Raw genomic sequence first — 27,725 nt, forward strand, 5'->3', positions numbered from 1 at the left:
GCAGCTTTGTGGTACATAAAAGCCAAAACTTTAAACTTGACTAAGGCAAGTGGACTTTTCTAGTGAAAAAAATGTGGGACGAGGTCGCATCTGCCATGGATTTACAGAAGTAGCTGCTGAATGGTGTGTTTGAGGCTCTCAGGGTTAGTCTCCTGTGCCAGATAGAAGCAGAGAGCTGAAGTAGTTTTCATTCTCCTTTGGTCTTCTCTCCATCTCCTATTAAAACACTTCCAATTCCTGCTACCTTGTGCATACCCATCCACAACTATTAGCATCTTGTGACCCACCAAATAACTGTTCTCTGTGTTCCATTTCTAAAAGCTGGAGGGATGGGTGTCAAAAGAATTTATCCTGGTCTCTTTCAGCATCCCAGGAAAGTAGTTGGGATACTGCCAACAAACCTGTGCTGTCTTTTCTGATAGAGGTGTCACAAGAGGGTTTCCTGCAGGAAAGTCCTCTGAGCCTTGAGGCGCACAGCTCCCACTAAAATATTTTGAGGAGGCAGCGATGTGGTTTCTGATACCAACCAAGCTGTGTGAAGGACACAGAAATGTTACAGGACTATTGCAATTTTTAGAAAATAATGATGTAGTTCTAACAATATCATGGTCTATAATTAAAGTTCCTATAAACTTCATTCACATGGTACTGTATAAATAGTTCTCCACATCAAAGGTAGATGTAATTATCCTTGAAAAACTTGTAGATGACAGAAGACTTATCCAGATGGGAAAGAAAAAGCTCCCAAATCTATACATGTGAATGACTTTAGAAGGAACATAAATTATAGCTTGCTCATTACGAAAAGAAAATTAATTTCTGCAGGTTCAGGTAAGTGTCCAAACCCAATCATTATGCTACATGTGTAAAAATCTGTGGGGGTTTTTATGTTCTAATGAACATTTCACTCTTGGCAATAAGAGGTTTTAGCATGTTCCTGCTGGACAGTCTATGAGACCAATGTTCCTAAACCTTCATAACCAGACTTGTACCTAAAAGTAGCAATGCTTTAAATACTGTGATGTCCTTCAGGCAAAGATGGAATAATATTTCAGAATATTACCTCACACTTCATTGCAAGCTAGCATATCATAATGAATACATATTTTTCTAAATTGAAAAAATTGCACAGCCCTACATACAGAAGGGCTTTCTTCTACAAATTGCATTTTTCTCCTTGTGGCCTTGTATTTTTAATACAGCTATGGAATAATTAAGCAGAGTGGAGTATTAATGAAATTTTATAAATAAGGTTAAGGTTGCCAGATGTTGTTCATTTTTCCTCTCTTTTTTAATGTACATCAGCATACAAAATGTAGGCTGGTAGTGGGTTGCAGCAAACTTAGAACATTTGGTCTTACATATCTAAGGTATTAAAAATTGAGCTTGTGGAGATGATGCTTTGCTGATTCATTTGTTTGGATATACCCCTCATTTCTATTTCCAGTTTCAAAAAAACACTTCTTAAATCAGATAAGAGAGCAAACAGCATACACAGTCTTTTTATTAAGTCTCTGAAATAAGCAAGTTGTGAGATTTGTTTGTCTAAGAGAGAACAATATTCAATGACCTTCATAACTTACAGATTACATATAATTGCTTTGGACAGCAATTTTCCTATGCATAAATTAGTTAATGTAGTCAAATGAGATAAAAGTATAGAAATCAGCTCAAATCATGAAATACAGGCTGCAGTAATGAAATTCATGGTAGGGTGCAAATATAAGTATCTGGTTTCCCTACATGATCCTTGTCCTTACTGAAGGGAGAGAGGAGAAAATAATTTGTCATTTACACCCACTCACTATGGATGTGCATTTTACTATAAAAGTTTTGTTCCTGAAATATGGCCTTCCAAAAGTAGAAGACAATTGCTAATAATTATTTTCAAGGAGCAGAAACAGTGTTTAGTTCTACATAGAGAGTTGAGGGTTAAGACATTTCCATCAATCTTCAAAAATATCTTTTCAGAATACAGATGAAAAATTCATCGTGTGTGTGTATATATATACCAAAGTACCAAAAATTGTTCCCTCTGCACCCATGTTGGCTATTTATTATGATGCAAAAAGAACACAGTCCGTCCTATTTGAATAATTACTTATACATATTCCTCATTTAAAAACACAAAAGAGTTTTCATATTTGATTGTGGGGTTGATGAGATTACCTATGCAAATTTATGGACTTTTAAAAATGATCCAGTTAATATATGAGAGGCACCATTCATTTACTGAATTGTTCAGTTGAACATTTTTGGCCATGTTCATTGAAGTTTGTGCACTTCACTACCACGCTCTTTAAACTGGAGGCTTTGGGTGTGCCAGAAGGCTCAAGTAGACCTTGAGTAGTCTCTGGGCATTCCAAGTTCTCTTTTCCATGTAGATCTCCCAGTTCAGCCTTCTGGGACTTGTGTTCTCTCTCTGATTGAGATTAAATCTCATGAACTAGGTAAACAACATTTGTTTTCCTGTAAACAATTTCTGATGTCTGTGAGATATTGAAGGTATATTTTTATTATTTTTTATTTAACTTTGACTTTTTTTCATTGATTTAAATGTGGCAGCAAATATCTATGAATTATGTAGTAAAATCTTCAGTCTTTAAACATAGGAAATAATTTATATTTTCAGTTTGTTGATTGTTCTGGAAAAAAAAAAAGCCTATTGCCTGCTTATACCTGATTGCACTTGTGTTTTCTCAATGGTTATTTTCACTTGAGTCTGTTCATTTTGTGATTTAATGGCATTGAAATAGATCACTTAAGTATTCATGTATTCATTTTTATCCTATTTACATCAGTTCACATTTCAATAGAAATTTATTTCTGCCTAAATGTTGCTTTCCTCAGGAATGATTGTTATCATCTTCATGGTTGCATATTACAATTTCCTACGGCATCTTTGAAGCTCTACCATTGCAAGAAGTGAAAGTAAATTTCTTGGCTTCTCTGTGTCACTGACAATAAAATTGAGATTTAAGAAAATAGTTCATTATATTTGGTTCCTTAATATTGAGTTTGAGTTTTCTACCATAGTTTACTTCTAATTGCAAGTGAACCTAAGCTTCCCACCATCTTTTACGTCTAGGACAGATTTGACGTCTTTCACGTAGTCACTTGTGTGTTCCAGAACTCCTTTTTTTCTGTGGTATGTGTAATAAGGAAATAATAAACTCGACTGCATAAATCTAATATATACTAATCTGGTTTTTTTAAATTTAAAGATTAAGGGTTTTTTTCCTCGTAATTTTAGTAGTAGTGAATGTGAGAAATATGTTTAGCTCTAACTTTATATTGACAACTGTTGCCACCCATGTTTTCCTCACATATGTGCTTAATGTCACCCATGCTACACTGAAATAACCTTCAAGATGATCCAGACTTAATCAATGTGCTGACATAATGCTGCCAACCTTATCCTCAGAAAAGGTCATTGCTAAATGAAGTGAGTGGGTTAGGGAATACAAACTGTGGCAGAAATGGGGGAGAGGATGTTTCTGTGTATAAAACAGCATCTAAAGCTGTTTGTTTGCCTACAGAAATCAGATACCTGATTTCCACAGTGATGCAAATCCCTGGATTTTAGCCATTTAAATAAATAAAACTGAGCCAGGTGTGTCGTACTTTATGGTGTTCTGGAATATATTTAATGCATTAACATGGCACTTGGTCTGCAGGACAAAAGAATGATGGAAATCAGAAGGAAAAAGATGAAGAACACATCCTTGTGTGTAGGAAGTGGGAAAGATCTGAGCTCCAACCCACCCAGGGAGTGCCCAGCTCTCCCTGGAGCCCCAGAAGGAGCTTGGCTCTGGTGCTGAGGCGCCCTCTCTGTGCCACTCAGCCACCAGGACCTTCCTGTCACCAGCAACTTCTGCTCCACATGCCCTTATCTCTGCTGGGTGAGGAGCTCCTGGGCTTGCAGCATCTCCACAGTGTTGGGTCCAGCAACTTTTTAGATCATTCATACTGCTAGGAGTAACTGAACTTATAGAAGCAAAAAGATTGTGAGAAATTGCTGTGTTCCAGGAGATAAAATGTTTTTGGATATTATTGCATGGGTACAGTTCTCCCTATCTGATTTTGATCTTTCTTTCCCTTCCTAGAAATATTGTAGCAGTGGAAATATATTTATGAAAGCATTTTGCAGGAGGTGCTCTAAAGTGTGAATGATTTTCAGTGAAATCATTAGGAAAAAAAAAATGAGTCCCACCAGGGTACCTATTCTGTAAGTTACCAGGCTTCCTGTAAAAATCAGCTTGAAGTACCTACATAAAAATTAAATTGATTCTGCTAATATAATGGAAATCCCACTCTAAGGCCTGGAATCAATTTTATCATTTCGCTTGTTCATCAAAAGATATTGTCTTTCTTTAAATAGCTGTATATGGTAATTACAGCATCACATTTCTGTCTCTTTCTTTGACCTACCCTACTCTGCCCAGTAAGGAGCCATTTGTACAACTTGAAGATGATTGTTTTTTGAGAATGTTGCCAATTTAATCTAAAAATCACTTGAATTTCACTGCAGTCAAAAAACTGTACATCCTCTTTGTATCCAAATCCTCCGAGCCTTAGGGGAAAAAGCTTTTGAAGTGGAATGTAAGAAGGATTTTAATGTTTTATGCAGAAAGACAGAATTTAGAGGGGATGAGAAAGAGGAGAAAGAAACAAGTGTGATGTGCTTTTTTCCAATTGCTCTGGCACACAAACTCTGGTTTTCCTACTCACCCTTGTATCACCCCACTGATTTCAGCACCTCATGTCTTATGTTCTCCTCAGCTTTAAACATCTCTGCAAATTCAAGGAAACACTTCTAACTTTCTCTTTCTGGATATGTTTTTGAATGAATAAGTGAATTGAATAAGTGAAGGCTGAAGTGATGCAGTGAAACGAGTTTGAGAGATCTGAAAGGCTTTCGAACTTCAAAATATACTTTGTATGTTACTTAGGATTTTATAAGTAATTTTGCTGTGTAAATGCAAAGCTGCTGAAAAAAACCTTGAAAAAGGAGGGAGCAGTGGTTCTATGTTTAAAAATAAAAGCATAGATATTGCTGCTAAAAGTATTCTAGAGTCTATTTTACAATCAGGATTAATCACCTAATTTAATATTTCTTTACAGCATTCATCTCAATTTACAGGGCCTGTAGATGTCAAGTTCTTCAATTACTCTGGAAGTCTGTGACCTACATTTATATAAATTACTGTGTTATGGTTGCTAGCTAACAATATTTTATATAGTTGTATTCAAAATTTTCTCTTGGGTATAGATATCATACATGGGTTCTCTCCTTTTTATTTTGGGAAGGTACCATATTGTGAGTGGCTAGGCAAAGAAAATCCATTTGATAGCAGCAGGAGAAATTAAGTAGCTTGTTACTCGTTCCCTACCTATGAGGCCATAGGATTTTGTATATAGTAATGTACATTTGAATTTTTCCCCAAAAATATCATGTGTATAATGCAGTTCTGTTATTCTCCACCAGGCATAGGCTGTTCACCTTGTAAATGGTTGCTTTTAATAGTATTTAAGTCCACAATCTGCTGTAAACTGAGTTCTCATATATTTTTTGTTGGAGAGCAAAAGACAAATACCTCAGGTGATCAAGAGGGGGGATGCTCCCAGCTTTCATGAAGTCTCCAGACCCACTCAGCAGAAATTTTGAAGTAGCTGAGCAGCAGTTCATCATAATTGCATGCTCTCAATGCTCAGAATCACAGATCCAGGTTGTAACTGGAGGAGCAGTTATTTGGATGAGCTTTAGCAGCTGGGGATGGGTTTCAGACAGCTGCCAGCAGGATGCTTTTGTCTCCTGAGGCTCCTGGTCAGGGCTGAGGTGGCTCCCCTCAGCTCAGAGGTGATGCAGGGTGTGTGCATGCACTGCCCAAGCTCACACAAATTGCTGATGGTTCAGAACAGAGAGAGGTTAGGGCATGGCCTCAGAATCCTCCCCCTTTTTTAGGCACATTTTCACTGTTTTGCATGTTTGTCATTTCCCTCTCCCCCACCCAAAAAAAAAATCAGCAGCTGCCTTATGTTCAGTCTCCAGGTGCTGCCATCGTGTCAGTAATGTGAGCACTTGAATTCCTACACAGTGCACACCGGAGATGTGTAGATGTAAAGTATCTCCTGGCTGTCATCTATAAACTTCAACATTGTGAGGCAGTGAATCCTGATAAATCCTGAGTTTTTCAGAAAAATCTGCTTATTTTCTTCCATTGTGTGGTGTTTCTGATAATTGTCTTGTGTCTAAATATTTTTGTTTTCAGTCAGGAAAGCTACAGCTTTCATTTTAGGTTGTTTGTATTAGAAGAATTTCCCATTTTTGACTTGTCTTGAATAGGCTGGAAAAAAAATAGGTGCTTTTATAGTTTCTATGTGAAGGGGGTTTTATTTTACGTTCTATTAGTTGTTTGTTTTTCCTCTACAGTGCTTTGTCATCTGTCATCCCTCAATGCATACAGGATGATAAACTCCCTGTCTCTGTTAATGGGAGTTGAGAATGTTTTGCTTCTCTCAGGATTGGTGCCATATTACCAGGACAATGTATTGATTTGGGTGACTGCCAGTGTGTGATGCATGACAGAAATGAGAAATTGAACTTTCTGAACGTGAAGTAAATCGTGCTGATGATGATATATAAATGACTGAGGGAAAAGCAATCAATCAGATGCTCTCTGCTGGCAGCTGAGCTACATACAATTTAATATATAGTGAACCAACAGTTGTTTACAGTCTAAATCAAATAGTGTTCTGTGCTAAACTCATATTCTTGCAAAGATTACTTAGAACATTTTTGGGTTTAGTGTGCTTTCCTTTCTGCTTTATCAACATGCGGTGTCTGATAATTTAAAAATATTGAACTGACTCTATTACTTTTTGGTTTTTCTTGTCAAGAACTACAGATTTTTTTTTCTTGACTGCTTATTACTACTTTAAATTGGTAGATCTTTAAATAATTTTAACTTGTAAGTAGAGTTGTTTTGAGTCCCAGATACCTGCAGAAGGAGTTTATTATAGCCACAGGTAATTGGACTTTACTGTAAAACATCCACTAGAGACATGAATAGGCCCATTCTCTCTTTTGGCAGATGTTTTGCAGATATTAGACTTATATCCAATTATCTTTGGGTACTTTAGCAGTACACAAGAGCATTCATGTGCAGATGACTGTGATATTCTTTGCTCTCTTTCTCCACACACTGAAATGAATGGGATAATTTATCCTTTTTGGAAAGAGAAGTATTTTAATGCAAGCTTAAAGAGACTTCCTGAAATTCTCCTTATTGATAAGTCCTGTCATTCTGGGTCTGTCTCAGGTTATCATTTGCCCAATGTAAGGCCCTTCAGCAGCAGGGAATTCTGCTCAGTTCTCCCCAAAGGCACCCAGAGCTGCAGAGTTTGGAATCTTCAGTTTGAACTTTGGGGTGGGAGTTTCCAAGGATTCCTCTCTCCTGGAGAGTTGTCAATGTTTGCTTCGTGTTAAGGCTGTGAGAATCCAGGGAGAGGCTGAACCACGAATTCCTGGTAGAGGGTAAAGCTGAAACATTTGGCAATCACCTGGAATGTAAATTCTGGAGGTCTCTTGTGAACCCTGCTATGATTAGACAGTTCAAGGCTAAACTGTTCATAGACAGTTTGGCAAAAAATTTCTTCCAACAGATGTTCTAAAAAATACAACCAAATAAAAATCCAGTTGGGCTTTTTATAAACTTTTTCTCTCACATAGAAAAGTGGGGTTTTTTTCCTGCTCAAACTTACTTTGGCATTTGTTTTTTTCAGAAGTATACAAAATGAAAATAAAATACTAATTAATTAGCTGTGAAGTTTAACAGTTTAGTTACCTCAGAATTAAATATATTGCCTTGATTAATTGCTTTAATTGCCTTGATTACCATTTACTGAACTTGAATCCAAGTTCATTAAATGGTATTAGAATCTGGAACTTGCCATTGGAGGGCAGGGTTGATGTCAGAATATCAGCAAAACTTGACAATATCACAAAGATACTCCCAAAAAAGTAATATCAACCTTCCTAAACTCTCTAAGGGTGTTCTTTTATATTCTTCATAATATGAAATGCAGTAAGTTGCTTTTACATCTCAATATCAGGCTATATAATTATTCATCTTTATTTTATTTTAGATTTTATTTTATTTCTCTCTCTGAAAGCCTAGAGGAAGACTCAACAAATATGAAGTTGCTAGGCAGGGAAACATAAGTAAGCTGTCTGCCTCTTTTCTGAAGACAGACTTGTGACCAGGAAAGTAAAAGAGTCACTTATACAAAACTCTGGAATTGCTATCAACATACTATAGGAATGTATCTCTCAAAATACTTTTAAATATTGTGTGTATTAGATAGATTTTTATAGTTGTTTCAGTGTTTTTACAGACTATTTGGTTCATGTCTTCAAACTTGCTTGCCTTCCACTAATGCTGAACTCTGGATTCTACTTGGATTATCAAAAATTAATGATACACAGCAGCATTTTTACAGATTCTATGCATTATTCCTTGAAACTCAGTGGTATTTGAGCACTCTAAAATGGTATTTAGTGTTTTTGTCCTTAGTCAGTGGATGAGGACTTAAAATCAAGGTGTTTTATATATTTATTATCTCAATTTGCAAAGAAGTCATGGTCATTATTCTGTGTTTTAGTTTCAATGCCAAAAATCTTTAGATTAATGCATAATGAAGCATTAATGAATATTGTATTTCCTGGTTTTGCAATAGATTTATGTCTGATGTCTCACGATCAGTGCACCAACTCTGGAGCATGGAACTTGGCTCAGGTGCCATTTGGGAACCCAGATTCCTTCTCCATGGATGTTTTATCACTGTGTGAACATGTGCTGTGTTCTGGGGTGTTTTGTTGGGTGGTGGGAATTTTGTTTTTCTTTGGTTGATTTCTTGTGGGTGGCTTTTTTGCCACTGATGGGTGTTGCATCTGTTGCTTCCTACGTGGCCTCTTACAAGCCTCACTGAATGTGTCTGTGTTTTACTGCATTCAAGCCATTTTAGAAAAAGAGCTATGCTGGTTTTTACTACTAAAAACTAAACATTGCCAGTGCTGATGTTTCAGCTCAGGGACAGAAATTACAGCAAACTCATGCTGTTTTATCCAACCTTGGGATCAGAAGTTACCTTTAGCTGATGTACAGTTGCTATCTAGAGATGGGATGTGTATAGTCTAAATTTGGTTTTAAAGGTCTGTTTTGTTAATACATTCATGTAATATATCTTTATAAAAATATAAAAGCCAACAAATATTAAAATGTACCTAGGGTTGCCTTTTGAAATTATATTTGGAATGACCTGTGTCTGTGTGTTTATAAATGGTTTAATTTTCGAGATATATTTCATATGTTTTGAGTTAATGAACTGTTCCCCATGATGTCACAAGAGATTTGTATCTCACTTGTTTGTTTCTGTTTTTATAGATGGCTATACAACAGATGACATTGAGTTTTACTGGCGTGGGGGTGATAATGCAGTCACAGGAGTGACAAAGATCGAGCTGCCACAGTTCTCCATTGTGGACTACAAGCTTATCACCAAGAATGTTGTTTTCTCTACAGGTTTGTGGACGGGAACCTAAAAGGGAAATTCTTTTAAAGGCTTTTAAATCTGGATTAATTCTCAGTGTGCTGTTGAGGAGCAAAACTTTTAGAAGCAAGAATAAAATAGAGCAGCAGCTGTATTTGAAATTTGGAAAGCAAAGGTTTTTATTAAGGCTTCCATAGTGTATAGGGCACTACTCATTAACATATGTAATCTGTCATGTTAAGGCTCATCAAATGAGCTGTATTTTCTATTTACCTGTGAAAACTGATTAAACCACTTATACACCTCTGTTCCCCAACATGTAGGAAATTTAGGAACATTTTTCTCCATATTTTTAGATGTTCTTTTTGCCAAATTGGGGATGTATTAAACTAATTACTTTGTCTTCAATATAAAATCTTTAAAATGCTTGTTCCAGGATTTCCAGTTTAGCCTATTCTAGCAAGTGTATGACTTTCTGAAGGCTGAAAAGATGCTTTCTGAGAAGGGGCAGAAAATCAGATTGCATTTAATGAAATAATAATAATAAAACCCCTAACATATTTCAATGACAGTAAATTGTTCAAGAGAGGAAAGAGTTGAATTGGGCTGTTACTAGGAGATGTTTTCTACCTATTTGAGAAATCCATTAGGTGTGTTAAAAAAATAATCTTCAAAACTCTCTGTCCAGATATGGGTAGAAATCACCTTTGGAGGGACTATAGAATGATTGTACATTGCGAATTCTTCAAAATCAAGTAGAAATGGGACTTGAAGAATGATTTCTAGGCACCCATATTAACAAATGTTTCAAGCACTACAATATTTCTGGTGGCCAGTGACAAAAAAGGAGTGTTGCATTTCTTGGAGACAAGTTTAGGATCAGGGTCACACTGAAGCTGGCATATGATAGTTTGTCAGGGAAAAGGAATTTCTGTGCTTTGCTGCCCTGATTTGTGTTTTGGCTGTTGAATGTTATGATTACCAGCAGATAATCAACTAGAACATCTTTGTACCCTTAGCATAAAAGATCATTTAATCCCAATTCTTGCTAGAAATTCTGCCGCTGAGTATCCTGGATCTTTCAGCTCTGAATGTACTCTGTGTCAAATGAAAAAAATAAAACAAAAATGACAGAAAAGAAAAATGTTTTCAGGCATTATACAAATAAATTATGGCCATACCAAATATTCTCTTTTAGGTGCCTACCCAAGGCTGTCTCTCAGCTTTAAACTTAAGAGAAACATTGGTTACTTCATTCTGCAGACCTACATGCCTTCTATTCTGATCACTATCCTGTCCTGGGTTTCCTTCTGGATTAATTATGATGCTTCAGCTGCAAGAGTTGCTTTAGGTAGGCATTTTTACACATCTCATGCAGTGTGCATTAGCTGAATGGTTTTTCTAGCTTCTGGTTGAGTGGATGGTGCATGATTTGAAAATCAAAAATATATGCATTAGATCTTTTTGTGTCTGGCTTGTGAAGCTTTGTATTATTTGAATCAGCATTTAAAACATCAGAATTTAAATAAAAATCAAAGTGATTTCATGTCTGAATCAGCTAACTTTATAATCAGTGGAATCAAAATTAGCCTAATTGTCTCAACATAATTCTGTTGTTCTTTTGGTGCTTCTTTTTCCTCTGAAAAGAATGCACTTACTTTGCTTTTGCCCATGGCAGTCCGGAACACACGTTCAGCATTGTGTTATGGATTATAAATCGCTTTTCCTTTCAGGAATTAAATAAAGTTCTACTAGGTTTGTATAGCTCACTTGTCCTTACGTTGAGGGAGGAGGCTGTGCCTCAAATCCAGTTCCTGGCTCCTCACTCAAGACAGACATTAAAGGGCTGGGATGTGTCCAGAGAAGGGCAGCAGAGCTGGGGAAGGGTCTGGAGCACAGGACTGATGAGGAGCAGCTGGGGGAGCTCAGCCTGGAGAAAAGGAGGCTCAGGGGGGACCTTCTTGCCCCCTAAAACTCCCTGGCAGGAGGGTGCAGCCAGCTGAGGGTTGGTCTCTTCTGCCAAGTGAAAGAACAAGAGGAAATGGCCTCGAGTTTTGCCAGGGGAAGTTTAGATTAGATCCTAGGAGAAATTTCTTCACCAACAAGGCTTCTAAGCCTTCTAAGCCTTGGCCAAAAAGCCTTGGCAGAGGCTGTTCTGGAAAGTGGTGGAGTTACCATCCATGAAGGGATTTAAAAGATTTGAAGTGCCTGGGGACATGGTTTAGTGGTGGATGTGGCAGTTCTGAGTTAAAAATTATATTCAATGAACGCGAAGGTCTTTTCCAACCTAAATTATTGCAAGAGTCTGATTATTTTTTCCTTACTGTTACCTTATGTTCCAAAAGCAAAACTGTTTCCCTAATTAATCTCTAGAGTATTTGTCTATCTCATCGCTAGTCCTATGTGTATCTGTTTATTCTGTGCCCCTCATCATAAGGAGCATGTTCCAAAAATAAGTATATCTATTGCCAAGTTTGGTCAAAATCAGACTGATTCCTGCCAGTACAGCTCTTGTATAGCCAAAATAAGTAAAACCCCATAAAAGATGCCATTGAAAATTTGACATTTTAATGTTATAGAATACATCTGAGTTTTACCAGACCTTTCTATGTAGCATTGTGCCTTAAGAATTTCAGATGCAGACATCCTGAAAATGCTGGAGCAAAGCAAGATAAAGCAATTGTAGCCTGTAATTTTTAACTGAGACTCATTACAGAAAGTTGCAGTTTATCTGGTTAAAAATACACTTATGGAATCCAACTACTGTTTGCTTGACTGAGCTCAATTTATTACAGGTGTAATGTTTTTTATGCTGTGCAAAAAATCCAAGTCCAAGATAAGGACTGAACAAGATATCCCTGAAAAAATTCAAACACGAAAAGGAAACCTACAGAGGATGGTGGCAAGGTCAGGTAGCCTGTGAAAAATGCACAAAAAAAATCTGAGCAGCCAGGGATCAGGTTAGGTAAGCTAAAGCCCTAAGACAGAACTAAATCTGTCCAGGGACATCAAAGGCAACAAGAAAAGGTTCTATATAGGTACATCAGTGCTAAGAGATAATGAGGGAAAGTGGGAGTCCTCTCTGAAAGGAAGCAGGAGGCCTGGATAGCCAGGATCTGGAGAAGACTGAGGTACTGAACACCTTTTTAGTGTTTTGCTCTCATGGACGTGCTCCAGACACATTGCCAAGCTGCAGAAGGCAAAGGCTGGGGCTGGGAGAATGAAGAACGGTGGTTCTCTGCCTAAGAGATCTTGTTGGAGACCATCTAAGGAACGTGGGGATCCCAAGCACAAAGTCCATGGGACCTGATGAGATGCATCTGCAGGTCCTGAGGCAACTGGGAAATGAATTGGCTAAAACGTTATCCATCATATTTGAGAAGCCATGGCAGTCTGGTGAACTCTCACTGACTAGAAAAGTGAAAGCAAAGTCCCCTTTTTAAGAAGGGGGAAAAAAGAAGACTTGAGTGACTACAGAACTGTCGGTCTCACATTGGTGCCTGTCAAGGTCATGGAGCAGATCCTCCTGGAATCTATGCTTAGGCACATGCAAGCCGTGGAGGTGGTGGATGAGAGCCAGCCTGGTTTCACTAAGGGCAAGTTGTGCCTGACAGAGTTTGTGACCATCTACAGCAGGGACCCAGCACTGGTGGGATGAGGGAAGAGCAGCTGATGTCATCTACCTAGACTTGTGCAAAGCATCTGACACTATTATCTGTGAGATCCTTGTGTCTAAGTTGAAGAGTCATGGATTTGTTGGATGGACCACTCAGTGGATAAGGAATTGGCTGGATGGTTGTGCTTAAATAGTTGCAGTCAACAGTTTGATGTCCAAGTGGAGACCAGTGACAAGTGTCCTCAGGGGTCTGTGTTGGGATTGTGCTGCTTAACATCTTTGTTAGCAATATGGACAATGGGATTGAGGGTGTCCTCGGCAAACTCCTGCGCTGTGTGGTGCTGCCCACATGCTGGAGGGAAGAGATGCCATCCAGAGGGGCATTAACAGGCTGGAGAAATGTCACAAAGATAATTGTGTGACTGGAGCACCGCTCTCTATGAAGACAGGGAGTTGGAATTGTTCAGCCTGGAGCAGAGAAGGCTCCAGGGAGAGCTTAGAGCACCTTTGAGAGCCTAAAAGTGCTCCAAGAGAGCTGCAGAGGGACTTGGGAAAAGGGGGAATTCCTATAAACTGACAGCTGAGGACTGAAGATTTAGATTAGATCTTAGGAAGAAATTCTTCTCTATGAGTGTAGTGAGACTGTGGATCATGTTGCCTGGAGTTGGGGCATTCCTGTCCCTGGAAACATTCAAGGCCAGGGTGGATGGGGTTATGAGCAACCTGGTCTAGTAGAAGGCTCCCTGTCTATGGTACTAGATGGTTTTGAAGAGCCCTTCCAACCCAAACCTTTCTAGGATTCTATTAATATGGACAAAGGTTAGATATATATTTTGTCCACCAGGGGGAAAAAAGTATTTTTCAACTGCAGCATTTGAATAGTATAAGTTATTATTCTAGAAAATAAATCAAAATTATTTCAATCACTAGACTTCTCAATTCTTTTTTTTCCAGGAATCACAACTGTGCTCACAATGACAACAATTAACACCCATCTTCGAGAGACTCTTCCCAAAATTCCCTATGTGAAAGCCATTGATATGTACCTTATGGGATGTTTTGTCTTCGTTTTCATGGCTCTGCTGGAGTATGCATTGGTCAACTACATCTTCTTTGGCAGGGGACCTCAGCGTCAAAAGAAAGCAGCAGAAAAAGCTGCTAGTGCCAACAATGAGAAGTTGAGAATGGATGTCAATAAGGTAAACTGTAATGGGGATACATTTTTAGCATTTTCCCAGGAAGACAAGCTCTCACTTCTGTCAGACAGTGCTTTAAAATGTAATTTCTTGTAGAAAATGAGTGGAGTGGAATTATGATGACCTTGTCTTAGCTCTGCAGAGCAGTGTACTTAGGCACCTCAGCAATGAATGCTGCCCTCCAGCCTGGGAGGCTGAATGTCTTGTTTCTAAAGCATGCAGTCAGTGAAGTTTTACTGAGAGATGTTTTCTTAGTCAGAATGTAGACTTGAATATGTACAACCTGTTTCCAAAGGAATAAATCCAAAATGATGGCTGTATATTCCAGTAAGAGCTGTATGGAACATTGGAACTAAAATCTAAATTTAACCTGCTTTCATGAATCTTTCAGATGAGCTGGGTAAGAACTATTTGCCACAGAGGTGTTTAAAGTTTGAGAAGTTTGCATATTTTCAATGTCTAATGGGCCAGAATACTATTGACTAAAATGAGGAGCTTCTCAGAAATAAACCATCAATGTGCTGTGTACTTAATTTTGAATCTAAAAGTGGCCCCCTAGGGATGGAGAATTGAGGCAGAAAAGGTATTTGCCAAGATACACACTTCTGGGAAAAGTATCCATTATGCTTAATGAAAATGGGGCACTTATCATAAAGCACTTGTAATTTATCACTTTGACCATTTTGGAATGAATTTCACACAGTGGCAAATCTGTGCTGAATGCAAAAATATTCTCGGTCTAAAACGTATAAACTTTCACACACATGCAAAGTGGAAAAGTTAAATAAGGTTGGATTATCTTTGGGGGTTTGGGGGCTTTTTGGAGGGGTGAGAGATTTGTGGGATTTTTTTTTTTCAGGGGAAGATCATTGAGTTGTAATTCATCATGACAGTCCAAGGAGAAAAAAAAAGTCAAAGTCAAAATCTTAAAAAAAAAAATCTGTATTAGAAAAAAATAAGGGACTATTTGTCAATTGGAAATTTAAGTTTCATACCGCTCTAATGGTGAAATTTCTAATGTTTGTTCGGAACCTCTACACACATAGTGGGTCTGCAGACAGAGGAACTTTTTATTCCAAAAATCCATCACATATTGATAGCACAAGATCATTTTATAGGTTATAGTTTATAGTCTTTTAAGAAGTTTAAGAAGGAGAGTTACATCACCATGGTTCATAGCTCATCCATTAATTTTTCTTTTCTATTTGATTGGAGAGAAACATATTTTAACAAATGAAGGCATACCATAATGATGAGTTGAATTTTGGTGTTATGTTACCATATATCATCTTTTAGCATTATAAAGTTCATGAAGACACTGTAACACGTTTTTATTTCTATTGGTGATTTTTCAGCAATTAAAAAATCTGTGAGTTTTTATTTAAAATGTTGAGGTTTTTTTCTTTAAAATGTTGAGGTTTTTTTCTTTTTTTGGATTGAATTTCACTTTTAAGGTGCCATAAACTACCCTGTAAGTAATTTTGCAAGATTAGACTTGCATTTACCTGAAGTCTTTCCTCTAACATCAATGGAAATTTAAGATCCATAGGTGTCAGACTGCCACCAATAGCTGAGGTATATTTTTGTACGCTTTGCTTCACTTGTGGTGTTTTCAACATTCTTGTTCATACAATAGACCTTTCAGCTGTGTAACAGAATAACCAAAGCCCAGTGGCAAATTGCTGATCATGAAGCAGAATTTGAAAGCATAGCTTTCAAATTCTTCTAGCTTTCTTCTTCAAATTCTAATTCACTAGGCAGAGTAAATTTATTTCAATAACTGTTGCAGAACTTTACCAGCTTACAGGGTTGACACAAGGTATACTGTGGAACACAAGGAACAATTTTGCATGATTTGTATTTTTTTCATAGTGAGCCTTTCAGTTAATGCTCTAGGCCAGCATGGCTAACAGTCTATGGCAGTTCTGCTCTGGTACCCAGACCCACTCTGATCTGGTAATCAGGTCTGCAATCCTTTAAGCAATAGACAGGGAATCAAATGGGAGAGGATCAGAGAACTTGTCCTGCTGCACAGACAGCTCTGGGGAGAAGGGAAGGAGCTGACAGCTGTTTGTGTTGTTTGACCAGCAGCGAGAAAACATATTAATATTTAATGGACCTGAATATTTTATCTATTAAAGGGAGACAAATATTATGTAATTATTTTCATTTAAAAGAATCAAAAAGGGGTCTGAACTGCTGAAATTAGTTTAGAAACAGTCTGACCAAGTTTAGCTGGACAAGTTAAGTAGTTTTCCTCAGATCTTGCGCTCTAAGGGAACTCCATTGCATTATCAGATAAAAACCAACATATTTTAGAAATGGGATCACACAAACACTCCATCTTTAACTAGGCTCCAATAGGGAAGGATTGCTTTTACAAGGTATGAGTGTTCTCCTGTGATATTACTGGAGTCCTCTTGAATCACTTTGTGCAATGTTATGAATTCATAAGAATCAGATACTATACAAAAGAAGATTGATGCCACGAGGAATAAACCTAAAAATATAAGGATGAAAACTTCTACACAAAACTTCTGTTGCTGCATTCAGCATTGACACTGTAAAAGAGTTAGATAAATAGTTATTGGAACTGCTGTTTGTAGTGCATCTCTGCTTGTACTTTAGAGACCAGAAAATCTGTAATGGTTTTCTTGCAATTCCAACACTCTTTAGTAACAATCTCATAAAACTTTCAATCAACAGAATGTGGTGAGAGGAGAAGTGCTGATCAGTTCTCTCATCCACAACTCTGCTTGCAAAATCAAAGGGGAAGTTAATTCATGCTCTCTTTATGCTGTTGAATTCTCTTCCATGGACAGATCCAGGGTGGACACAGGCTCTGATAATCTCTCTAATTTTGCTTGGTGTTATTCAGAAGATATTAGGGAGCCTACAACACAATGTGCAATGGGAGCTTTTTTCCCTGACTGTGGTATCTGCTGAATCCATTGCAATCTCTTGGAGATTTGGTGACTCAGGTGTCCTTTTTTTCCATTTGAGTGAACTCCATCAGGCTGGCTGCGCAGCTTCCCCAGGGTTATTCCAGATGAAACTGTGGCCACATCTTTCTTTAAATTTCACATCATATTCTTATCATATGAAAAATCTGGTAGTTTGGGGTTTCTTCTGTCTTTTTTTTTTAAATCATGGAATAGTTTGAGTTGGAAGGGACCTTTAAAGGTCGCCTACTCCAACTTCATTTTAATGAGCAGGGCCATCTTCAGCTAGATCAGGTAGCTCAGGGCACCATCCAATGTGACCTTGGATCCCTGTTTCCGGGGATGGGGCATCCACCACCTCTGAGCAACCTCTTCTGTTTCATCACTCTCATTTAAATAAAGTTCTTGCATATATCTAGTCTGAATCATCACAAAAGATACACTCCATTTTCAAAGATTGTTGATCCTGTTTGTGGTAATGGAAAGGTAGGAAAGGAATTGGGCATGTATCTTGATTTGCTTGTTGGATGCTGAAACCTGAGTAATAAAATCATGTAGAAATTTAAAAAACATAAAACTCAAGGCAGATTCAGACTCAGTTACCAGCAGATACATTGCCACAGACTTGTTAAATCATATAGGACTTGCTTGATTTTCTTTGCAGTGAGTTCAGATAAAAATGGCTGTATCATCATTTCACTCTTGAAACTTCTCAAGCTGCATTTAGCAGTTTGTTCCTTTGATCTAACCCGTCATCTTTTGCCTTGTCAATTCTAGTTGTTCTTTCTGTAAACAATCATACTGTTGCTTGTGGGTAAATCACTGGCTTTCGTCTTTCTTTAGGCATCCTTCATTTATTTGAGATAGCATTCACATAATTTCTTCACCTCTCTTTTCAAGTTTTTCATCTTATGTCTTGAAATGCCTTTCTTGCCTTGGTAGTCTCAAGTTTCTTAGTTTCTTCTGTTCTGATTGGCAAAGTACTGCAAGTGTACATAAGGATAGGTACGCTGGGAGTGTCCTATGTCTGCTTGAGGACCTAGCATGTCATAAAGTATGGTATATATACTCTAAGCCATTGTTATGTCTTTTTATTCTGTGAACTTTTGTGTTTAAGAATGTTGATGGTCATCAGTGTCCTTTTGGTCCTTTGCATTTCATGAATCTTTATGCTGATATTGTCTGTGCTTCTTCAAGATGATTAAGATACATTAAGATACAGGGCCAAATTCCAGCCTCTGTCTTCCCAATATCATGCGCCTATCTTCCTGTGGGTAATTGTACATGCATCTGGGACATATTATCCCTTCTATATTAGACAATGTACCAAAGGCTTTACTGAAATATATAAATCATATCTCCTCATACAAATGGTCTAGAAAGATTTGGTCTAGAAGCCTCTGTGACCCTGTTTTTCTTTTCATTTTAATTTTTTTTTTCTTGTTTCCTTTTGGGATAGAAGGGGGCTAGGGAAGGGAAACAAACTACTGCCATAAAACACTTCAGATTTTCTCCCTGTGAAGTTTGGCTTTGTGTCCAAGAAGATGATTCACCTAACCACAATTCCAGTGTAGAGCCTGGTACAGTTGCAAATGATTTCTTAGGCAGACCCCCAGCCATTTTAATAAGTTTCATTTCTGTTATGAGAGCTCAGATAATGAGTTTCTTGGTGCTCTCTCAGAGCTGATTTATTCCCCTTAATTTTTTTTCTAGAATCTAGGAGCCAAGTTATTTTTGGTTAATTTTTAAATGTACTCTTTTTTTTGTTGTTTCTAAAAATTTTACCTTGGATGTTTCCATCTTGGGACTCTGATTTAGATGGGCTTGCTGATGCTGACCATTGAGATGAGTCTGATATATCTTCTAGACATTTGCTGTCTGATCACCTGCCAAGTTCTATATTTTCTGTATGTTTTCCTATGTTACTAAATTTCCTGTCAGCCAGCTGCATAAGCTGCTGATTTGTCTATTGGATTCTACTGCTGTTTTTTCTGCAGTTGCTCATCTGACTCATTTGATCCAAACTACTATGTACACGAATTGACTACTCTTGAGACGTAAGTAGGGTGAAAATGCTTTTCAATATCAATTAAATCTATATTTGTTATTCTGGATAGATCAGAAAACCTTCATTAGAGTGGTAAAACCAGGACTGTCACTTTAAAGACCATGGTAAATGAAAGGCTGACTCTTCTTCCTCTGTAAAGAAGTACTTCTTGCCATCTGGATGTTTGACAAGAGTGATTCCCATGGAAAAGCAGCTCTGTGCCATCCTCTTCCGCAGCATCAGAGGCAGCAGAGATGATACTCACTGTGAGTATTGGGAGCACTTCCTACAGGAAGACTCTCATTAAAGGAAGAGCTACAGATCTGTCTCTTTAAGGAATTCCTGGTCATTCTCTTCAATATCATATTGTTGCCTCACTAGGACATTACCCACAAACAGGATATGATACTTCCTTTCTTCAACTCAGATATCAAACCTTACAGAGGCATTACTACATAATGATTTAGTGCACCTTTCTTCCATTTCTACTCCTTCTAATTCTTACTGATATGTCATTCAGGTAGTGTTTAAGTTATTTCTATATTGTTTATTTTTTTTCTTTATAGTTCAATCATCTAGGTTTATAAGAGTTAGCAAATTAACATTCCTTATATAGAATTTCTTAGCTATGTTCTTTCAAGTAATTTTATTTGCTACTTCACAGAAGCAGCATTACATTTTGCATAATGTAAAATACATGTAAATACATCACTAAATGTGGTTTTGGATTACATGCAGTTGCAGTAGTGATTAAAGTCTACATGCTTCCAACTTAGCTTAAAGCACAGAGAATGCTCCAATGCACAGGCAATATACCTGAAGTACATGATAACATAAGTCACATAAATAAAACTACCTTTAATTTTGCAATCATACTTGGTTATTGTGAGCAGTAACACAGCAATTTCCCTCTGGGAAAGAGGGGAAAAATGTCAGCGTATTATGCAATGCTTTGTAAAACTGTTTATGCAGATTTATTCAGTCATTTTCTGTAAATAAATGTGAAGTGACATTGCTAACCTCTGCATGTTTAGATAAGGTTCCTTTTTAAACATACTGAGTGTATTTTTAAAACAATGAGCAATTCTTTACTCAGACCTCTTTCTATTACATAAGGTAATAGAAAGTCAGCACACCTGAAAGGGACAGTGCATGGCTGCTCATAGTGCAAATCATGAACAAGGGAAACTGTCAGACTACTGGCATTTTTCCATCCAAAGTTTGGGTACCAAGAACATGGAATCTCAATATGACAATGAGTTTAAACACATCTTAATAGATTTGAATACAATAGAAGTGTCCTCAAGAAATTAATGAAGGGCTTAGGAAGGTAAGCAGGTTTAAACAAATAAGGTATCTTTGCAGTTCATTGCCCTCCTGGCCCACTGTTTTTATATCTGGATTAGCACAGGGCTGCTAAAGGAGGTGAGATGGCAAGCCAATGACAAATAGGAACTTAACCTGCCCTCAGAAGCACTTGGTTACTTTCTTCCCCTTCAAGTTGTCGCAGCTGCTATTTTTTTCCCTACAGCTTTTTGACTAAGGAGAAGGAGTCTGACCAAGTTTAGCTGGACAAGTTAAGTCGTTTTCCTCACATCTTGCACTCTAAGGGAGCTCCATTGCATTTTCAGAGCTTTGAGAGAAATAAGAGCATGCAATCGCCTGTTTCACAAGTGATTGCACCTAATTATTTCAACTACACAACTGGTAGGCTAAGGATGGACTGGCAGTTTGTAATCTAGCAAGGAAATGGGGCTCCTGGAGCAGGGAGACTGAGAACTTTCTAGTCCATTGTGCCAGAAATGTCCTCTGTTCCAGCAGCACACTTGAAAATGGCACAGTCAGTTCAGGTGCTGCTGTGCTACCTGACACTTCCCATGACAGCTTCCAAACTTCTTTTCACCACTTTACTAGAGAAAAACTGGAAGAGCCTTGTATTTTTTTTTATCTGTCATATCCATAGATGTCTCTAGAAAAGGAAGGGTGAATTAGATGAAGGAGTGTGTTAACCTGAGCCAAAGGGAATGCTCTGATCTGTACCTGTGGCTTTTGGCAGCTTGTGATGGCTTTCAGTGCACTGCAAACAGACAAGGTCACTCTCCTCAATTTTCAGGCTGTGGCGTGAAGATGCATTAGCAGGGCTGTAGGCCCGAGATAATAGACCTTGCTCCAAAGCAATGCTCCAAAACAATTAGGCTTGGCTAATGCCTTTATTTCCCCACTGATTTACTGCCGGCTTGCCACTGGCCTTTTCAGTTCATAGCAATATTTGTTCATTTCTATCTGAAGAAATCGTATAATGCATCTTCAGGGAGAAGAAACTATTGCAAAGGTATCTAAAACCAGTCAGTACCTATTACATAGAATGGCACTTCATACCCTATGGACTAGAGGTACTCCTAGTATAAAACATGAGTAAGCATATATAACTTGTAAGCATATATAACATTACAAGATGTAAAAGCTTTTGGTAAGAAGAGGATTTTTAAACTGGTTATATGCACAGACTTGGTTAATAAACTGAACAGGATATTAAAACACTAAGGCAACAGGAAGCTCTTAAAATTTCAGTCTCAAATCCTTACTGCTCTATATTGCAGGAGCTAATGCTGCCACTGTCCAGATGTCAGTGAAAGAATTCACCCTCTTTCTTTCTCTCCAAGGAGAGTTTTCCTTTTGTTTGCAGTACAGGTAAAGCTGCACAAGGACTGATTGTTGATCCAGGATCAGAAGGTATTGCTTCCATAGCAGTTTATTGAAGGACATGGAACAAAATAGGCATGGATTATAAAAGCTTAGCCTTTCTCCTAAATTTCCATTCATGCAATCTCAGGGAACAACTTGCATATGAAACAGTCAGCAATGCACAGGGTATCTGGCCAGCCTCTGCAGGTTTTATCAAACCAGAGCTTAGAGAGGAGTGAAGTTTGAGGAGGTCCCAGTTTTAGGTCACAGCACTCTGCAGAAGCAGTCAGAAGGTGATTTTCCACGATCTGTGCTGGTATTCCACATGACATCTGAATAAAGGTCAAGCCAACTGCGTGAGGCTTTTTTCCCCGGTTGCACTTCTTTGAATGCCATATTTAATTAATGTAAGACCAGTGCCTGTACACTTGTTTAAAGCACATTCTCCTCTTTGCTTTTGTACTGCATCTACAGCCTGTGACCCTGAGCAGAACACAATTTTTAGTTCATAAAAGAATCCCTTAGTGCAGTTTAGGTCATTAGATCAAGTTGTGAAGAAATAAGACACAAAAAAAGACAAATTATTGTCTTCAGTAATTACAGTGAAGTACCTGCAGTCCAGAAGGGGTGTCTGGCTAGGGAAGTTTGGTGAATTGATTTCCTGAAAAACAACACATTTTAATTTAATCAGACTTGGGGGTTTTTTTTCATAATTTTAAAGCACAAGGCTTTTCATTTTAATATTGTCAGGACTAGCCCTCTGAGCCTTGCAGTATCTACATCTGTGGAACTGTCTCTGTTTCAGGCTTCTAAATCAGCAATGAACTGATCATATGAAATAGTTTTCTGGATCTTTTTTAATTTGGACATCTGTTATAAAATGTTAGAAATTCATCTTTCTTTTTTTTGTAACAAAATCATCTCAGTGATTTTTTCCGTAGAAAGATCTTGGGAATTTTCTTTTAGTTTTGTTGTTGTTGTTGAATTAGTTGCAGTTGCGCTCCAGAGTTTTATCCTTGGACCTCTTGCTGACTCTGAACATGTTTGTCTTTGGCCTGGGCCCAAGAATTATGTGTTCCCCAAAACCACAAGCCTGAATCTGTTGACAAGTGAGTATATCATGGTCAGACGGATGGAACTGGTAGACTGCCGTTCAGCCCGCCCACTCTCATGACAAGGATGTGCTGTGCAGTTCTTTGCACATTATATTTGGCTTCCAACAAGAAAAATAACATCTTTAGTCTATTTTACAGACGCTGTTCTAGAGGAGGAACTTAACAACCTTATTTTTACCATCTAGTTCATATTTCAAAACCTTAGCTATATCCAAATTATACCCTAGAAATTTTGAAAGTTGTGGTGATAATTTGTTACGGTGATAATAACGTTCGATGCATTTTTTTTATATCTTTCACAACACTTTCTTTTATAACAAATTTTGCTCTGTTTCTGTAGTAGATTTTTGATGCTAGATGTATCTGCTAAACTGTATTTTGTAAGACACCATAATGGGAGACTTATGATTGTTATAAAGACTTGATGAAAATTTGATTTTGTCACAGATGGAAGTGAGCAGTTTAAGATGCAGGTTCTTGCTGATGTGTTCTTCATTTATATTATCTTCAAGAAACTTAATTTTATACTTGTAAATGGGATGATATTTTTAAAAAGAAATAACAAATAACTTAATCAGAGTAGTATTAGTAAGAATCTGGACTGTCCAACACCTTGGTTTTTGTGAAACAGTAGGATTTAAGCTGTTGTTAATTGCTACCCCAGAAATCTTCTGTTCCAGATCACCTTCCTCTGCTTCCTCCTAAATGTCTCAGTAATAAAAAAATTGTTGCTGAAAATTGTATTTGAGACGACATTGATATAAACTTCAAGCTTATTGGATTCTGTGCAGAGGTTTGAACAAGTTCATATTTCATGGGCTTTTTCAAATGCTATCAAAGCAGAGATGCTTTAGCCTCTCACATTTCATCTGGGCACTCATTCTTCAGTGCCTTAAGTACAGAATGCCATGTTTAAGTAATGCATACTAACAGGAAGTTATATTTTCAACCATTTCTCCAGAATCCTGCAATACTTGCAACTAAGTTATTGATGGGTTACTAAAGATAATGACCAAGAAGTCACATATATCAGAAGGTAAAAATGGATGTCTGAAAATTGATTTGCAGTTATTTAGAGCAATGTTAAAGCTTCATGTTCAGATCTTGTATTTTTTCCTCACTCCTTTTTTTTTTTTAACTCTTACAGGCTTCTTGCAGGGGCAGGGTGTGCTTAGAGTTTTAGTCTTTGAAAAGTCAAGAACCTGAACAAAATCCTTCTGCAATTTGCAGAGTTTCTCTGAATTTTCTGATCTGAAACCATGTGAAGCAACCTAAACTATAAGGCTACCCCATTACTGTCCTCTAATTGCACTCTTTACAGCCTGACCCAAATTTTAGGTGTATAACAATCCATGCTAGCCTGGTTTCATGTACAGTAACTGCAATACTGGCAGTAAACTGCGTTTTGGACAGACAATAGAAATGCAGTGCTTGTTGCATTGTTAAAGACGTTGTTTCGCATATGGGTATTTTGAAATATTAGGCATTTGTGTCTTATAAATTTATATAGCTTTATCTCAGCAGACTGGCTTATCATGTCAAAAATACCACTGTAGCTTTAGGCAGGTGCCTTTTGAAAATCATTAATTGTTTTTTCATCCAGAGTGAACCCAGCAGCAGCTTGCACAGAGCTGTCTACCTCCCACACATTGCCTGTGTAGTCAGGGCTATCCCCAGAGCTCAGTGGCTCCCATTCCATAAGTCAAGCCTTGCTGATGAGGTGGAAGATCCCTATTGCAGGTAAAGTGCGCATCATGCTTTCATCTGATCTTGCTAGAGCCCCTGTGACTTAGTCAGGAATGGAATGTTGCTGGTTTTCCAAGCAAATCTCAGCTTTTAAGAGATGGGAAACTGTGCTATATAGTAAGGTTTTCATCTATAACAAATTAAATTATATATCTAGATATGTCATGTAAGTCTTCACTGAGAAAGGGGTCTTTATTTCTGTCTTCATTTCTTAGGAATGTCACTTCACAGGACGTATAACTGCTATATTTCAGGTTTTAATCTTTATAATAGACTGGGTACCAGTTTAGACTCCATGGTTTAGCTCACCAGATTTTGTTTTAATCTAATGGCAGCTCTACTTAATAAAAAGTAAGTTTTCAATTTGCAACTGTTTTGTTTGAAAGAGTTTTTCTATCAGGAATTCCATCCCTACTGTCTATTTTATACACAGTTTCTGAGTCACTCTACCATAAAATGCAGTTCCTGCCTGTAGTTGAAGGTTACAGGTGAAAATGAACAGTGTATGAGAAAGGAGAACTGTCAATGTTGTATCTTTTCAATTCATCAATATAAATTTCTCTTGTACTATAATGCTGTGTTTGGCAGAGCAGCAGACCCTAATTACCAAGGAACTGATTTACTGAAAGTTAATAATTTCAGAGGTCTGGTCATCCTTGGAGGATTCCTAATGAATGTGTGTGGGAGTTGTAATTTTCTTGTATTTAACAGTTGCCAATGTATTATTGTAAGAGGAATTCCTCAAGAAAGCCATCATTTTGGAGTTCTAGGTAATAGGAAGAATTTATAATGGTAACAGTTCTATGCTTTCCTCTGTATTCCCTTTGTTTGAGACCATCAAAAAAAGTCATGGCCGCATTCAAGGCTCCAGAGTCAGATTTTCTTCTGTTTGACCTGGACCTATAAATGAATCATTTGCATCATCTCTTTTGTCGTTCACATTTAAGATTGATTTATAAAAACCCCAGTGTCTTGCATAGTTGCTTAGCTCTGGTCATTTTTCCTCCACTTCTGCCTTCACCTTTTATTTCCATAGTACTTGCTGCTGCTTTTTCTTCATATTCATCCTCCCTTCCTTTCTTGTCCTGGGAATTTCTCCATTAAGTTTGAACTCTCCTGTTCACCATAAAGAGTCTAGTTCTATGGTTGAACAATCCTTCAGCACCAAGAGATCTTTTTAACCTTCCTCCACCTCCTTTTGAAACCACTTTTACACTTACTTTCCCCTCAGAATAATTTTAATAATTGTTTTCATATCATCATATCTTCCTTGGTCAAATGACCAGTTGGAAAAAATACATTTACATCACAACATTATGTTACCTTCAGGAGCACAGCAAGGCAGTAATAGCACCTCTGAAGCCAGAATGGACCTATGCTAATTGTTGGCTTAGAGGTCCCTATATATTTTAATTACTTGTCCTACTATTATACTACAGTGCTTTAATTTTAAATGAAAGATAATAGCTGCCTTATCTCTAAGGAAACTGGTCTTGATTTTATTAACTTACAGGACAGAAGAATAATTGGCACATATCATTGTCCAGAAATGTATTCAACAAAGGTATCTTTCACTGTTTTCTAATGTTTTTATCCTCAGAGACGTAAAATTCAGGTCTTGACCGGTTATGGTCATTAAAGATCCCATGGCACTTTTTTATAGCGTGGTCATCTCAACCCGAAGCACCTGGGCAAATATCAATTTGTGTAACTGTTCTGCTTACCCAACATTCCCCACCACCACTCACCCACCCCATAGTTTTAATTGGCTACAACATTCTCCATTTCCTCGACTAAAACAAAGTGTGTTGTTCTGCACTGTCAGTCACCACATTTCACCTCAGAGGTGATTGTGCCTTACTGGGAAGTGAAGTGGTTCTTCTTTCTAATGCTTGTAAAGCGCTTTGGGATCCTTTTGAATGGGTGGTGCTGTTTACAGTAAATGTAGATCACTGACATTCTATCTCAGGCGTCACTTTGTTACGAAAGCATGTTTTGGTTAGAGCTGGGCGAATCTACTTGGTGGAAAAAACAGTCCCAGCTCTCTCTAATTTGACAGGGAACCTTTTGACAAAGGTTTAAGAGTCAGATTCCCCCTTCCCTTCCCTTCCCTTCCCTTCCCTTCCCTTCCCTTCCCTTCCCTTCCCTTCCCTTCCCTTCCCTTCCCTTCCTTCCCTTCCCTTCCCTTCCCTTCCCTTCCCTTCCCTTCCCTTCCCTTCCCTTCCCTTCCCTTCCCTTCCCTTCCCTTCCCTTCCCTTCCCTTCCCTTCCCTTCCCTTCCCATTGGAAATTCAAAATATTTTGACAAAATGCATTTATTCTTATGGTCAGTTCATTATTCCAGATGCAGGAGGGTCTAATTAGTGCTCAAGAAGCAGCTGAACTTTGTGGTGTTTTCCTGGGTATTGTAACGCTTGAAGGTTCGCCCATCTCTAATATTTACTGTATTTTGCATTATTTCTTCTGGAAAAGTCTTGGAATATTGAAAAATGCTGTGCTTCAACTGATATGAGTGTGATATGTACAGAAGACATTTTTCCCTAGAAGATAGTTTAGAATATTGCTTAATGTTTTTTCTGCCCAGCATCACTAATCTTACTAACTGCTTCCAAGATTATAGACATCTGCAGCATTTTGCTGCATTAAGAAAAAAAGTTGACTGGAGTGATATCATGCTGCTAAAACATGTTTGTGTCTAACTCTAGCAGACTAAAATAGCCTTTCTTGCATGTGTGCTGCATAGAATGTATGCAAATATGTAAAGAGCACTCAAATTTCTAATATCATTGCAGATCAAAAGGATAAAATGGTTAAAGTAGATTCATCC

General features: G+C 37.8%; 1 protein-coding gene across 3 annotated transcripts in view; it reads left to right on the forward strand.

The window, feature by feature from the left end:
• The window catches only part of GABRB2 (gamma-aminobutyric acid type A receptor beta2 subunit), a 137,484-nt gene that overhangs the window by 103,242 nt on the left and 6,517 nt on the right, over positions 1–27,725 (forward strand). The window contains exons 8-11 of one of the 3 annotated variants that reach the window (XM_030957162.1): positions 9,447–9,584; positions 10,751–10,903; positions 14,123–14,367; positions 26,413–26,463. In XM_030957162.1, the coding sequence (XP_030813022.1) occupies positions 9,447–9,584; positions 10,751–10,903; positions 14,123–14,367; positions 26,413–26,463 (587 nt within the window). The remainder of the gene's footprint in view (positions 1–9,446; positions 9,585–10,750; positions 10,904–14,122; positions 14,368–26,412; positions 26,464–27,725) is intronic. The other 2 variants (XM_030957164.1, XM_030957163.1) reach the window with 2 other exon arrangements.

This window comes from Camarhynchus parvulus, chromosome 13 (genome assembly GCF_901933205.1).
Source record: "Camarhynchus parvulus chromosome 13, STF_HiC, whole genome shotgun sequence".
Lineage (NCBI taxonomy): Eukaryota > Metazoa > Chordata > Aves > Passeriformes > Thraupidae > Camarhynchus > Camarhynchus parvulus.